Source organism: Phoxinus phoxinus, assembly GCF_949152265.1.
Source record: "Phoxinus phoxinus genome assembly, chromosome: 21".
Lineage (NCBI taxonomy): Eukaryota > Metazoa > Chordata > Actinopteri > Cypriniformes > Leuciscidae > Phoxinus > Phoxinus phoxinus.
The window spans coordinates 11501501-11517086 of NC_136896.1; the positions used below are offsets into that span (position 1 = coordinate 11501501).

Below are 15586 nucleotides of genomic sequence, written 5' to 3' on the forward strand. Positions count from 1 at the left end.
AAGTCAACTGACTATGCTGATTTGGTGCTCAAGAAACATTTCTTATTATGATCAATGTTGAAAACAGTTGTGCTGCCTAATATGTTAGTAGAAACTGATAAAACTCATTCATTCTATCAACCAAGTTATGTCTGTCTATTAAAAGATGGAATCACAGCTGGTGCACATAGAGCCACGGTCTGTTAGACATGGCTCTTTTATTTCCAGCATATGTTGTCTGAGTGGACTAGGCTTTAATGTGCTTATTGATTGTGCTCCCTGTAGGGTTGCATTTTGGGATTGACTGGACACACAAATGTTGTACTGTAATGAAGGGTCGCATTCGAATGCGCAATGTATTGTGCTAAATTGTTATGCAGCACACAAGTGCATGCAACATTAGCCTGTTTAAATATAAATCTGTTTAAAATGAAAAGGTCTAATGTTGTTTACAATGAGACAACATTGGATTATTGTACAGTAACAGTTTTTTTTAACAATCTGAAAAACAGCGGTTACAGCAACCATCGCTGAAGCCAATTTGAAGATCATCAGCACGTGCTTACAGGTCCAAAGCATCACATCTCGAGTGAGTCAAAATCATGTCAATTTATAGACCAATTAAAAGGCTTGTGCACAAAATTCCAGGTTTTCTACAGCCATACGAAATTTAAGTCATTATTCATCCGCTCTGACTCTCCTTTGTTGTGTTTATTAAAGAACAAGCCATGTCCGAGTTGCAAACAGCAGATACTAGATTTAAATTTCATGTCTGTTTCTCATTCAAATCTTGACATGTAGCACATGAGTTGTATGAACTACTTTTACGGTGCCTTTTGCGACTTTGAAGTTTAAAAGTACTTTGTTGTAATTTTTTAAAAATGTCTTTGGGTTTCACTGAAAATAAGAAAGGCATACGCGTTTGGAACGACATGAGGGCGAGTAAATAATGACAGACTTTTCATTTTTGTGTGAACCATCTCTTTAAGTCCACGTCTTTAAAGAATGTGACAAGAACGATTTGATTGTTTGTTCGAGTGTGCTTGTGGCGCGTGGGTTTTTGTGAGGTGTTTTTCGTGTCTGTGGCAGATGAGGGGGACAGAGACAGTTCCTTTGGGGGAGTGTCAGCAGGTGTGCGGTGAAATCTTCAGCTGCTAAAGTCACAAAGGTCTGTGTGTCTTCGGGCCACTGTCTCAGCGCAGTCACATCGTCTTCATCTTTTGTGCGACCGTGACCTTCAGAACACCTCCACATGACCCCCAAACATCTAACACAGGGAACACAAAGCACAGAGGGGCCAGCTAACACCTGGCACTGTAGCTACTATCACAGAGAGCTTGATCCCTGTGTCTCGGGTCATGCAGACAGACGGTGGGTGGAAGACAGTAGGAGCGCAGTCTGACTGCTTTTCAGTGGGTGTAGAAGCCGTAGTAACCCGCATCACTGCAATTGTCCTTTTCGCAAGCCTCTGCGCTGCGGTTGGGAGGGGAATTCTCCGTGCTGGACGTATACGGCGACACGCGCCTCTTCTTGTTCTCTCCTCCCTCGAACAGACCTGAGTCGGCAGAGTCCACCGATTTAACCGAGGGGGCTTCCATCCAGGTGTCCTCCCCGGACTCTTTGGACTTCTCTTGGAGAAGTGGCTGGCGCTGGGGCTCGAGGAGCGACGGGGAGGGGTGGAAGCGCGAGTTCGCTGCTGAGGGAGATGACGACGCAGCTGGGGATGAGACGGTTCGGAACCAGCCGATGCTAGACCCGGGTTTACTGTGGTGTGGGTGATTTAGGTACTGCGTTGAGGGACGTCCTGAGCTCCACGGCCCCGGGTTGGCGGCGGACACCGGCCCGGAGGCAAAGTGGCTTTCTGGGTAGTAGCTCAGCGGGTGGTGGGGGGACGTCTGAAGCGGAAAGGGTTTGTAGAGGTTGTTGGAAGGGTATTCGCTCTCGTACGCGTTGAAGTCGAGGCGGTTCGGCGGCACCCCCTGCTGGCTGGACAGGTACCAGCGGCTGTGAGGGCTGGCGGCGGGGTCTTTGGGGCACTGCTGGGTCATGCTGACAGCCTCGCGGCTGTAGAAACGGCTCTGAGACAGGGGACTCATGTACTGGTCAGACAGGTACGGCTGGTGAGGGTAACAACCGCCTGGATGGAGCTGCTGGCTTTCGGTTGGGGAAGGCGTGAGGCGGTCCGAGTCAGGAGGTGCGTACAGCCTACATGAGAAAAGAGAGGGTCAAAGGTCAACTTCAACAGACAAAATACCTCCTGAAATGTTAATCCGTTAATGTTAAAACCCCCCATTGGTAAAAATCAAGTTTTTAATGTTGTTTATGTGTCTATGTGGTGTTCTTAATATGATTTAAGACAAACCAAGTGCAAATTCATAAGTCAACACCATTGCTGAGTATTTTCTCTTTAAAACTGCAGTTATCTAAAGGCTCGCCAGTTTCTGACGTCACAAACTACCTTGTAACCAATCCCGTCAACGTGTGGGCGGGCTTTAGCATATCATTAACTGTGGTCTCGAGAGATTCCAGGTTATCCTGGTATATTTTTCTGTTAATATGATAAATCGGGTACATTTAGCAATATAGCGGGTGAATTGTGTTTATAATGTATATTACATGTTATGATTAACTATATGCCCTTCTCCACTGACGTTCTAAGTTGTTCAAAGCTTTTCTACGGATGCAGATATTTTTTAGAAGACAGCTGTCTGACTCTGAGATGGTGAACGGGAACATGGTTTGTGTAAAATTAGAAACACATTATTAGCTGTTTGATAGGCAAGCCAAAGGCTAATCATATTAATTACCGCTATGTGTCCGACGTTGTAAAAAGAGATACATAAAACACATTACCATTCTGACACATCAACTTGTTTACAAGCTTGTACTTCACTCTTCTATTTCTTCTTCTATTCAATCAATTTTAAGGCATGAATATACTTTTTTCCACAGGAAAAAAACGTTTAAATATGTAATTTTGGTTATCAAAGATGAGTTATATAATGGATACAATTGTTGACTACAGGGGGACTTTAATACTGTTTTACCATTAATTGAAGTGGGAATGCCTTTTAAACTCAGAACTGAGGTAGCGAACAAGATGTAGAATTGCAATTCGAATTTAAATATAAGGAAGTTAAGGAATTAAAAAGATTTGCAAATTCATATATGCCTAACTGTAATTTAGGTACCTGTAAAATTAGACAGACAGACAGATAGTTCCACAGAGACCAATTTTTCTGTATTTAATTTACTCCAGGCTTACTTACGTGTCATAATTGTCCCGGAAACCTTTAGCAAACGGGTTATGATCTATTTTCAGCTGAGTGATCTGTGAAATGGCAGGGGAAGGGGTTGAAGAAAGGGCAGAGAGAGAGAGAGAGAGGGTAAGAGTAAAGCCACATGGGCACATGAAGCACAGTCAGAGAGACTGATAGATCACCGTCGTAACGAAATAATTCATGAATTACACTCATCCCCTTTCCTTACAGCCACAGTTAACATCTCTAGCACACACAACCCTTTACAAACATCACAGACTCAATGTGCAGACATAACACAACTATCTAGTCTGGGTCGTCCCACACTGTGATGTCATGTCTCTTTTGTTTGCTGGAAGTGGCAGTTGCAATCTGATTACTAAAAAAATAACCCACAGCATGATGTGTTCAGATGACGTGACTTACATCTGCATTCTGGTAGGCAGTGACGGCAATGAACTGAGTCTCAGGGAAGACAAACGTCTGAGTTTTAGAGGTCAGGAAGGGATCCTCTGTTCCATCCTCCTTTACCTCCACGATGTGAAGACGTGGTTGGTATTTATGGAGCGACTGTAGCACTATCATCTGTATGCCAAGCAATGCAATAGTCAGAGAAATAGTGCAGATATGATATGGTGTCACAGAAGGATGATATATTCAACGCGAACGGTATAAGTACTCTCTGTTTGACTACAACCAATGTTGACATAGATGACTCAGGTGTGGGTATGGCGTAGTAAGACTGCTTAACAGGGGTTATTATTATATTACCTGTCCTACGTTGTTAGAGCTGCCTTTGTTATTGGTAAGTTTCAGTTTGCCAAAGGAAACTTCCTGTCTCATCCAGTGATTCCCAGTGTTGGGGGAGTCTGGGTGCATATACATTCTGTTTCCTGTAAAAAATTCAAAAATACATTTCATGAAAATGTATACACTCAATACAGTTTAAACATGCATGTATTTAAACCACATTTTACTATCAATGACATGGTGATTTTTGTTATCAAAATGGAGATATTATGTGAAATATCATCACGTTTTAAAATCACTATTTTGTATTCGAATATATTTTAAAATGTCATTCACAAACAGTCATTTCTCCAGTCTTCAGTGTCACATGATCCTTCAGAAATCATTCTAATACTGATCTGCTGTTCAAGAAACATTTCTTATTATTATCATCAATGCTTTAAACAGTTGTGCTATTTTTGGTGGAAACTGTAATCAATATATATATATATTTTTTTACTATTTCAGAATAGACAATGTTCTCAAAATGCTAAACATTATTTATACATAAATATTATTTTTACATTTTTAACTGAAACGTTTTAATTATTATTCTTTTTTTTAAATTGCCACTTTAAATGTCGAGAGAACATTCAGAAGTAAGGTTTTCATAACTTTATGGGAACATTAGCAAAGTGTTCTTAGAACATATTTTTTTTTGCTGCATGGGTACGTGCATATTTAGGAAAGAGGTAAGGAGTTTATGTAAAGAAAGACATAAGTATGAGTATATTTCCAGAATTTTTTTTTGTACTTTGTGAATTGATTAGAATAAGCCAATTAAGAGTGCAATGGTGATTGTTTTACACCTGCACTACAATGCAATCTCCCTTCAACAGCAGTTGCAGTGCAAAGATGTTGTGGTGGGCCACATGCCTCTGATTGTGGCATACGGCAGTATCAGAAACACTCATGCATTTCTAGCCACAAAAAGACAGAGCTCAGTGTGTGTGAAGTTTTCTTGCATTGCTCAGAAAGCTCACACCGTGAAAACCACAATTCAGATAAAGACATTTATCTTGTTTGGAGGGTTTAAATGTAGATAGTGGCCAGAAAAAGGCAGTGTATTACTGTCGGATACCTGGCATGTTGCCTTCTGCCTTGCCACACTGGACCCATTTGCCTCCTTGGTATCTCCAGTGATGCTGGTCAGCAAGAACCACGTCCACATATATGTTATAATGAGCCGCGGGATCCAGTGAGCTTATGTTAAAGCTGAGGAAAGGGAACATCCTCCTGTTGACAGACAGATCAGAAAACACAGTGAGGTGAATGCATTAATGCTGTTCTTATGGATAAAGATTTGAGATCACGAACTAGTTATAGGGATGCGTTGATGTTAACATTTTTATTACGTTGATAGCGATAAGCGAATAAATCTTTTTTCCAAAAAAGTTTCAATCTATATATATTTTTTTAGATTTTGTCTAAACTAAATATGTATATTTGAATATAAAATAAAATATGACTATATAAAATAACTTCAATACATAGTTTTATTCAAAATTAAATTTATGTCAAATGTTCGGAATTTTTTTTCCCTTTTAATTTTTTTTAGCTCAAAACTAACAACATTTAAAATATGATTCAATACATCATCATTCCTTCTTCCAAGGAATGGGAGGTACTCCCAAAAACTGAAACAAATCATATAAGGTTTATTACTAATAATCTTTGTTCCAGTTAATGGATATTTTTTTTATTAAGGCAACGTTACATAATACAGACACATTAAACCCCCCTTTTGCGGAAATAATTGGGGGTTATTCATAGTCTGTGGTAGTACCAACCAACCAACCAACCCCCCCCCCCCCCCCCCCCCACACACACACACTTACTAATGCCATGTAATAACAGATGAAATAAGTACAAAATTGTCATTTATGAATTGAATACTCCACAGTGATGCATCCAAAAAACAAGATATAAGCTGCATTTGCATGGCAATACCAGTGTTTCCCACATGATCTTTGGTAAAACTGTGGTGGGTGTTTCCACGGGCCTTCTAGGGGTTTTCGGGGGCATGCCCCCCGTAAGAAAATTTTGTGCATTTTAATGTTAAATTCATAAATCTGGTGCACTTTAAAGGTTAAAAATTAAAAGCTCCAACCCATATTCAGTGTGCAGATTAAACAAATCAAACCTCTTTTAGTTGTACATTACACTACTACATAATAATAGTTATAATATTAATCCCATGACAGTAATACCCATATATTGTAAAACAAATGCGCTGAAAAATAAAGGACAGTCATTAAAGCGGTAATGTTTGCACTTAGGTTTTATTACACATTTAGGAGAGTATTGCAAGAAGATGCTTACATTAACCTTACTTTCGAAAAAAAGAGAAAAATACAATCATGATTTTTCATGAAAAATTATGTTAGAATTGTAGGCCTAAAATACCATGGTATCAGCTTGTTTTCATCAGTGGTATAATTAATACAATTGCAATTAATGGATTGTCATGATTAATTTGTGTTCATAATCAGTAAAAAAAAAAAAAAAATCTTCTAACAAGAATAAATACATATGAACAATTAAATTATTATTTTATTATTAATTATTTTTAATCATCTTGAAACTATCCAAGCAGTGTTTCGCGCTCAGATGTGATGGCGGAATTAATACAACACCAAAATGTGATTACAGAATGTATTTAAATTAACCATCAAATTGTAATTTTCTCTTTACTGTCTTGCTATTGTTAACAATAATGTCTGGCCAGTAAATTACTTGGTGAACAAAGAAAACATTTTGGCATTTAGGCATTGGCATTAGTTAAAATTGAAGTTTTACCTTATAAATATAATTTAGTTTAATTAATTAAAAAATTCGTCGCCGGAGTGAATGGGAACATGATTTATTGAAAATATTTGAAAATATAAGTCAATACTGTTTAAGACCCCAGATGCACTGTAACTATAGGCTAATTTAACATATAAATAGTCCTAACACTTTTTAGCCCACTTAAAGTGCTTATTACAAATAAATTACTAAATGCTTAAAATGAATTTTAAAAAATGAACAAAAATTTGCGTTATATTTAAACTCATGTAGCCCCCCATTAACACCTGAACGCCCCCATTTCAGAAATCTTGCTTACAAGGTTGTTCTCTGAACGCCCCCTGGGGGGCGGTACCACCCCCGTTGAGAACCACTATGCTAGATGATGGAAAAAATGTATGAAATGTTTTAATTAAATTAAATGAAACATCAAAAATCGACTGACACATAAATGAAGAAATCATTAATATCTGATATGATGAGATCCCTATATATGAGGGTGAGCATACTTGGTGGTAAGCAATAGTTATGTGGGCACATTCATTGCCATAGAGAGGCAACTGGGAGCAGGCTGTATGTGAATCTTTAATATGACTATTAATAAAACATGTTAGGAGATGCATCTGCTTGATTGCTGTAGTTTTCCTTGCTAGACAGATTTTGATCACAGTGCACTGATGGAGAGGAGGTAACTGGGAGGTCAGTGTGTCCCATAGGGTGAAGTTTCCAAAGACGCGACTTAGGCACACACTTCCTGCAAAAGACCCAGTATTTAATGTTTTACAGCCTTGTTTCTGTGCCTTTTCACCTTGGCTCCACTTGTGATACAACAAACATTTGACATCAGCCATGCTGGCTTCAATTCAACCTCACCCAATACTATGACGCTTTCGGTCTCACTAATACACTCCAGAGATGACGTCTGTGCTACACGGCTGTCTCTCATTCAATAGATTCAACAGTTGCAGGCTACTGCTCATGCTTGTATGCTTCCCCTTAGCCGGATGCTCCTGTCAGGTGACACTCAAGTGCAGTTGTCTGCTCGTATCTGTGTCTGTATCATATCAATTCCATGAACTGGATACAGACCAAATAATTTGTATATGGCTCAGAATGGATTTAGGTTATAAAAATCTCTCACTCTCTGTCCTGTCTCCTGTGCCTTTGAGCTTTCGGAGTGAAACTATAAACCTTTTTTTCCCATTGGGAAGAGCAGGGGGTCACATTATTGGAATTTGTTCTGCTTTATATAGACATTTTACTTTGTGCATGGATATAGAGTTGTTTGTTTTGGACACATTTTGTAATACTTTTTAACATTAATAACATGACATGTACACTACCATTCAAAAGTTTTTTTGAAAGAAATTAATACTTTTATTCAGCAAGGATGCATTAAAAGTGACAGTAAATACTTGTATTGATACAAAAAGATATCTATTTTAAACAAACGCTGTTATTTTGAACTTTCCATTCGTCAAATAACGCTGAAAAATGGTTTCAACAAAAATATAAGCACATCTGGTTTCAACATTGATAATAATAATAAATGTTTCTTGAGCGCCAAATCCGCATATTAGAATGATTTCTGAAGTGTCATGTGACACTGAAGACTGGAGTAATGACTGCTGAAAATATGTCGCCATCACATGAACTACATTTTTAAATATCTTAGAAAACAGGTATTTTAATTGTAATAGCATTCCACAATATTACTATTTTATTGTATTATTTTTATTTATTGAATAAAATAAATCTGCCATTGGTGAACATTAGAGGCTTTTTTCAAAAACATTTAAAAAAATTACTGACCCCACATTTTTTAACATTATTGTACTGTAAGTCTGTGTAAGTCTGACCCTAAAACAATGTTAATACAACTACTTTTGATTAAAACAAACAGTGAAGTTTAGCATTGATGTTTCCCATTTAATTAAACAATAATAACAATTTACAATTATGTCAAGGGTCTCTCCTCAACCACCACCATAGAGCAATGCAAATTATATTATCATTTATCTCATGCAGTGCAGATCAGTTAAGATACATGAAAACCAATAATGTCTGACTTGTTCTACAATAAAAAACTATATGTGTTATGTACAAATGCGTGAAAAGTTTCACTGAGTTACAGCAGAGGGAAAGTTTCTCTAAAAGCATACAACAGTACAACGTAATAATGTTGTGTGAACTTTTTCGTACTTTTCGGAGTTCAACACTTTACAGTCATTGTCTACTTTTTTATGCAAAAGCTCATGCACATTATACTAAATATTTCATTTTGTGTTTCCAAGAAGTTATAGTGAGTGGAAAGAAATAAAGAATCACCGGTTTGTTTTCGAAAGAGAGAATTAAGAGATATGTCTAACTGATATAAGTTTCTCTATTCAAGAAGGGTAAAGGACGCCTGATGTTGAGGATTAGAGCGCGATGACGCTTGTTTGCTACAGGGTGGCATGACACAAGCGTACGGACTGCCCACCCACGGGCAGCTGTAATCAATCATCATTCTCAGATGGAGCCGTGGCATTGACGGACCTTGTGGTGGTGAAGAGACTCAACAGGTGAAGGGTTTCTTCTTCCACATCAGTTGTCAATATAAGTGAAAACAGAAACCAGAATCGTCTCTGTATCATTCAGCGCTCATGCGTTGCCTCCTCATTCTGAGTTATATCTATACCGTATGTGGCAGTCACTTTCCTCATCTGACTGAGCCTCAGAAATCATTTTCTTACTTTTTAAAAATGAGACATTTATAAGAAATCAGTACCTGGAGAGGGGGAAACCAGTGGGTTCACCACTGAGAGGAATGTTTTGCATGAGTAGGAGTTTTAGGTTTACGACAAAAAGCTAGAGGTTAACCTTTGGAAACTTATCTGCCACTCCTTGACTCAGTGATGGAGCCATGAACACGGTAGTAGGTGGTTGCCAAACAAAAATGCCTCCTCTGCTGTCTAGGACTCTAGGAAGATACAGTTTTCCATACATATAAGTGTTTCCCCTTAGCACAAGAAGTTCTTGGTGTGATCAACACAACATTGTAGAGTAAAAAAGACAGGAAGGGACCATAAAAAAAAAAAAAACCCTGTCTGGATATAGACTGGTGAGGGGGCTTTCTCCCCGAGCCTGTCATTGATTTGCCAGGACAGGAGTTCAGGTCTAGTTTGTGTCATCCTCGTAGTCTTGATTCTTCTGCAAACATGCCAGTTTTTCATAGGTAAAGGTAAAATATCAAACATGACACAAGCAGATTGGCATGTACAGTATAAGCACGGCATGTTTACGTGGTTATTGTAAGCAATTATGTGAATGTGGTTACATTCAGAAACCACGGTATATTTGCTGATGTTGGAGAATTGTCATAGCTGTAGTGATGAGTTTGTAGCATGGCTGCTGAAAAACAGTGGCTGTAAATGGAGCAGGCAGCGACCACAGATACACGTACAGACGATCCCTTTGATCTCGACAGGGTTCTGCTGGTGTGTTACTGTCACAACTCTTCTGTTTCTGTCAGAGCTGCTCGATGGGATTCCGCTGGAATCATGTACACAGCCATCAATCTGTTCTGTAGTGAGCGGTGACTATTCAACCGGTTTGCTGCGTCTGAGGTCTGGCTTTTTTTTTGCAGCAAGACTGCATACTCCATGCCACCATATACAGCTGAACAGGATGTGATTGTTAGTTGAAAAAAAAGAAAAGAAAGAAAGCTCAAAGGCTACAGATGGTGCAGGAGGAGAGATTGCATGTCACGCAGAGCCTGGACGACCTTATGAATTTTAATAAAACCGATGCATTGATATTGCAAAGGTTTCTTTTGTTGTAATTCTTAATCTTTACTATGTATAAAGTTATATTAGTATGACGTTTCAAGCTAAATTCTTCAAGCAAAACACAAAAAGAAGTAATATTAATAATGAATTATTTGAACAATTTTTGGTTGTTTACCTTGTGCATGGGTCATGTGATGAACTACTGTGGTTACTCTGCTATCGGATGCTTGTGAACTTTTACATCCACTAAAAGCACCTTGAAATCTGTTAGTAGTTAGAAAATTTTTGTTTAAACATTTGTTTGCAGATAATTGGATTTCTTAGGATTTCATTTGAAACAATTTTCACTCAGAAGAATGCTAGCGAGTTTTACAAATAATTTCAAAGAAATAGCAAGTAGCACATTGAATTAAAAATTAAATTTAAACTTTAAATATACAACTTTACAGTGTGCAATGCAAAGAATGCAGTTCATTATTAAAAGGATAGTTCACCTAAAAAGGAAAATTCTGTCATCGTTTACTTTATTTCTTCTGCAGCACAGAAAATAAGATATTTTGAAGAATGTTGGTAATCAAACAGCTTTGGTCACTATTGACTTTCATTCTCGTTTCATCTTTTTTATGTTTCACAGAAGATTTTTGGGGCGAACCATCCCTCTAAGTGTCCATACATTTTTGCAGCCACTGATTTATAATTGCCATCTTTATTATCTTAATGCTGCAATTTAAGGGAGGCCAAATAAAGGCCGGATAAATTATTCATGTGCAACTTTCTGCTGTGCTGCATGGTTTGTACTCATTGTGCAGTATATTTCATCACACCATAAGGTGATAATGCTTGTGTGTGAGTATAGAAAGAGTTTCACTATACACAATTTTAGCCGATAAACAAATGCTTGGAAAATTTCAAGCATTTTGCGGTGTTAAATATGAGACATGCGAATCCACTGAAGCGGAGAGACAGCTTTATTTACACGTAAAGCAGAGACCCATGACTCCTCGGAGTTTGCTTTTCACCAAACCTACAAGGAACCTACTCATTCACAATTCCTACAAGCAACTTTTAAAATGACTGTTTTTCAACAACAGTCAAAAACCCTGCAGGTAGTTCCTCTTTTAAGGAGTATGTTGGATGGGTTTGAAATAAGACATTTTTTACATTTTCACTGAACAAGCAATGGAATGGATCTTTGACAACATCTGTAGTTTCATATCCCTCCCACTAATGTTCTGAGGTAACATATTCATGAATTTCAGTCGTCATTAGTATAATTTGGAACCCTCTTGTTGCTTTATTTGCCTCTCAGACTAGCATAAAAACAAGACAACGCTCACCTACAGCAATCTATATTTAGAGCTGATGGCCCGTGCCTGTTTAAGTTAGTGAAACCTAGTGGCAGGGCTGAGGTTATGGGGCCAGTTTCAGAGTTGGACTTGAAAAGGGCCGAAGACCTCTGCTCTCGTCTTAGACTGTGGGTCTTACGGTGCATTTCAAAGCCCTGACTCGGACTGCACCTCGACTTCTGAGGAAACGTGCATCACTGCGCTCACAGGGTATGACCAGTGGAGAGAGAGCAAAGAAAAAAAGCGAGAAAGAGAGCGAGAGAGAGGAAGAAAGTGCCTTCCTTCATTTCCTGCACTTCAAAGCTACCTCCACTGATGTGTATGGCCATCAGAGTCTCACTGGTGCTCAACCAACTTTACCCCCAAACGCACCACCCCCTCCTCCTTACTTTTCCACTTCCTGTCTTGGGCAGAATTACCTGAGCTATGACACTCACTGGCAATGAAAACCAATAAAATAACAGAGAGTGATAATCATTTCCAGCACATAATGTGTACTTAAATAAATGGACTCAAACTGATGCAATTTCTAAAAATGTGAAAAGATAACTTCACTAGATCAGATACGAACAGGAAATGTAATGATTCAGGGGCTAAAACAATTAACCATCAATGTCATGATAGCATTAAATAGGATGAATCAAAACAAATAAGGGTTTCTCGCTTGAAATAATCTATAAGCTACTCGATTGCCACAATAGCCTGTTTAGTTACTCACATATATACAAAGGTGATTTGAAGTATTATACATTCCTTTGTTATTTATATCATTAATAAACTACATGATATATGCGCTATGTTTTCTTTCTTTCTGTATGTATGTATTCATTCTGAATGCGGTTTGCAAAAGGCTTCAATAACCCTGCCTGTAGGTTACAGGTTGCAAAAGCATGCGCTCACACACTTACACACTCACAAACAATTATACCGTATACACACAGATGCATGCATATCTGTGTATAAGCTACCAAACTAACAATAATAATATTAGTATAAAAAGAAGTCAAATCAAAATAAATACATATCTCTGTTTTGAAAATTGTGTCTATGTAAGATTTGTTTTTTTATAGTGCGTAAAAGTATAGAGCAAAATAAAATAAAGACAGTGAGTGATGACCGTGGCAGCAGTGTGATACGTTTTTAAAGTGATAATGCTATGATTTGGTGTGGCAAAGTAGTTCATATATGAATTTCTGTCATATGTTAAACCTTTAAGATAAAAACATTTAGTAAACTCTTCATTTCAAGGTTAGGCGATTTGCTTTCAAAACCATATTTAAATGCATATTGTATAGTATCTTCTGCATACTGAAAAATACTGAATAAATTACAGTCTCTAAGTGTTATACTTTTTATCTCTGAAATAAATATTTTTAATAACTCTTTGAACTTAAAGTGTGAGCGTTTCCCCGCCTGCTTTGCCTATTAGACTGTATGTCAATTCTCATATATTTTAACAGAAATAATGTTATGGTGGCAGGTGAGATGAGTTTAGATATTATTGGTCAGTGCAACAGCATTATTATTATTATAATTTACATATGCTAGAAAGATTCTGTAATAAATATTGTTACCAAACTGACATATAATGGCCTACTTAGAAACAATTAAACAGTTTTATCAGTTGATGTTTTAAATCCATATTATGCAATGAGTATGCAACGTATGCCTTGAAAGCAGCTCTGAAATGAAAGTGTTGCACATCTGTAGATTATAATCATCAGGGACATGTTTAGATATTAATGCTCGCTGACCTGTCAACCGTCCCCACAAGCACTTTCCTCCCTCTCTAGGGACCACCACCAGTTTTTATACATTTTTTTCTTTTCAATAACTCGTGATATCTAAGTTTGGTCATCACGTTCTTTCAGAACATTGTCGTCCTGAATAATAAAAAATATCAGCAGTTCTCATAAGCTCCTGTCAGAATTGTTTCAAACAATACGGCAATTTCAGTTTAAAAAATTTGTGTCAAAGAGCATATGTACAGTGAGAGAATTTGACAAAATTGCTAACAGTATTTGTTTACTTTTGACAATAACTGAAACCAGGTCGCGGTCTGGTAGAAAAAAAGGGATTAGATCAAAAGATCTCTCTGTAATTATGCTTCTAAATTTAAGACACATAGCTATGCCAAGGACTCGATTTCATGCCCACCTGCCCTGGATGGCACAGCTGGCATTCATAAGTACAAAAGTAAGAGGAATTAACATTTAAATGAGGGTATTTTCAAATGCTGAACGAACAGTTTCTTACTCTAATTGCGCACAAAAACTCTGCCGTGAAAACAAACGTAATGACATAGTAAAGAGTGGCAAATCAAAAGGCTTCTTACCGTCCCTGTTTCGTTATGATCATCTCAGTCTGATACTTGTGGAACTTTGCCCACAGCGGGTAGTTGTTGAGGAGCACTTGTGTCTTCCCGGACACCTGTAGACCAGGTAAAGTGTACATCGGTGCTCGCGGGTACCCGTGCTGAAAAGACGCCGTGTAGTCTGCGCTGCTCGGGTACACGTCTTTACCGTTGGCTGAAGAATACGCATCGGCTCCGGCTGGAACGTAAGCATGTCCCGTCCCGCTCCGGCTGGTGAAGTGACAGCTGCCGAGCGGACCCGGTGTGTAAAACCTCCCCGTCTGCGCTCCCGCACTTTGGTGGTGCTCAGCGTGGAACGGCAACGTCAAACTGTCCTGTCCGTTTGGAATCGAGTCCTGGTAGTAAAACCTCGTGTCTTGGATGCCCATTTTGAAGTCCGGTAAGTCGCGGGTTCGGTGCAGGTGGCTGGTTAATTCTGCGTCTTTGGCGAAACTTTGCGCGTCTGTTCCATTCAACATATTGAGATACAAATTCCTGCCTATGCCGCCCATCTGCAGCACCGGTCCGAGCTCACTAGAGGTGTCATAGGTTTACCGTCCGTATGCTTTAACATTTAAAACAAGACTCTAATACAAACTTTATATAAACTGCAAGTTCTGGAGCTTGTCTGCAAAGCGCGCTGTCTGTGTAATCTAGTTTTAAACTACTTGGGCAATCTTCCCTTTGATTTATCTTAATATGTTGAAGACATTGCCACTATGTAGTATTTGGAATAGGAATCGGACTTCAAACACATGATAAGACTCTATGATATATCCATATCTCGAATGGTAATTGGTCCGGAGGTGGGCTTTGCACTCAGACTGGGCGTGATAGGCTTGATGCGCGAGGACGGGCCTTCCCCTTTTCACAGGGGCTTCAGTTTGATACTCACTTATAGAAATGAAAAATCGTTACAATGTTAATTAATTGAGTGCATACGTGAACTTAATTAGGTAAATAGGCTACAGTAGTCATATAAGCCTATTCAATATGATTTTTAAATAATATTTTTTTAAACCTGTAACTACACATTTGATAAAAAAAATTGTCTAATCATAAATTATATCTCATTAGATATGTTTGTGAATAATCTGTGGAATATCTAGCTAAGAGAAACAGTCAGAGAGTGAGTCGTTTTCATCCGTTTTCAACGGATATTTTTTACTTTTTGAATCTTACGTTTATGACATTCATTCCCATTCCCACTCAAGCACACATACTTTTTGTCTTCACTACAAGAGCACGTTTATTAAAATGTTACAGATTTACAGAAATTAGCTACATAAAGGTAAGTTCTCT

General features: G+C 38.2%; 1 protein-coding gene across 1 annotated transcript; it reads right to left on the reverse strand.

Annotated features, from left to right (window-relative positions):
• Positions 1-304: 304 nt before the first annotated feature.
• On the reverse strand, positions 305-15074 carry tbx21 (T-box transcription factor 21). The gene is made up of 6 exons (XM_079594774.1): positions 14267-15074; positions 5110-5264; positions 4011-4132; positions 3666-3824; positions 3249-3310; positions 305-2184 (listed from the first exon to the last, which is right to left on the reverse strand). The coding sequence occupies exons 1-6, from the start codon at positions 14794-14796 to the stop codon at positions 1389-1391; spliced, it is 1824 nt and encodes a 607-aa protein (XP_079450900.1). The 5' UTR covers positions 14797-15074; the 3' UTR covers positions 305-1388.
• Positions 15075-15586: the final 512 nt, after the last annotated feature.

Excerpts from the sequence above, each read along its gene's own strand:
- tbx21 (XM_079594774.1), bottom strand. The coding sequence starts at position 14,796 with ATGGGCGGCATAGGCAGGAATTTGTATCTCAATATGTTGAATGGAACA. Across the intron at positions 5,265-14,266 it reads ATCATAACGAAACAGGGACG|GAGGATGTTCCCTTTCCTCA; the intron begins GTAAGAAGCCTT and ends GTCTGTCAACAG. Across the intron at positions 2,185-3,248 it reads TTCCGGGACAATTATGACAC|GCTGTACGCACCTCCTGACT; the intron begins GTAAGTAAGCCT and ends TTTCTCATGTAG.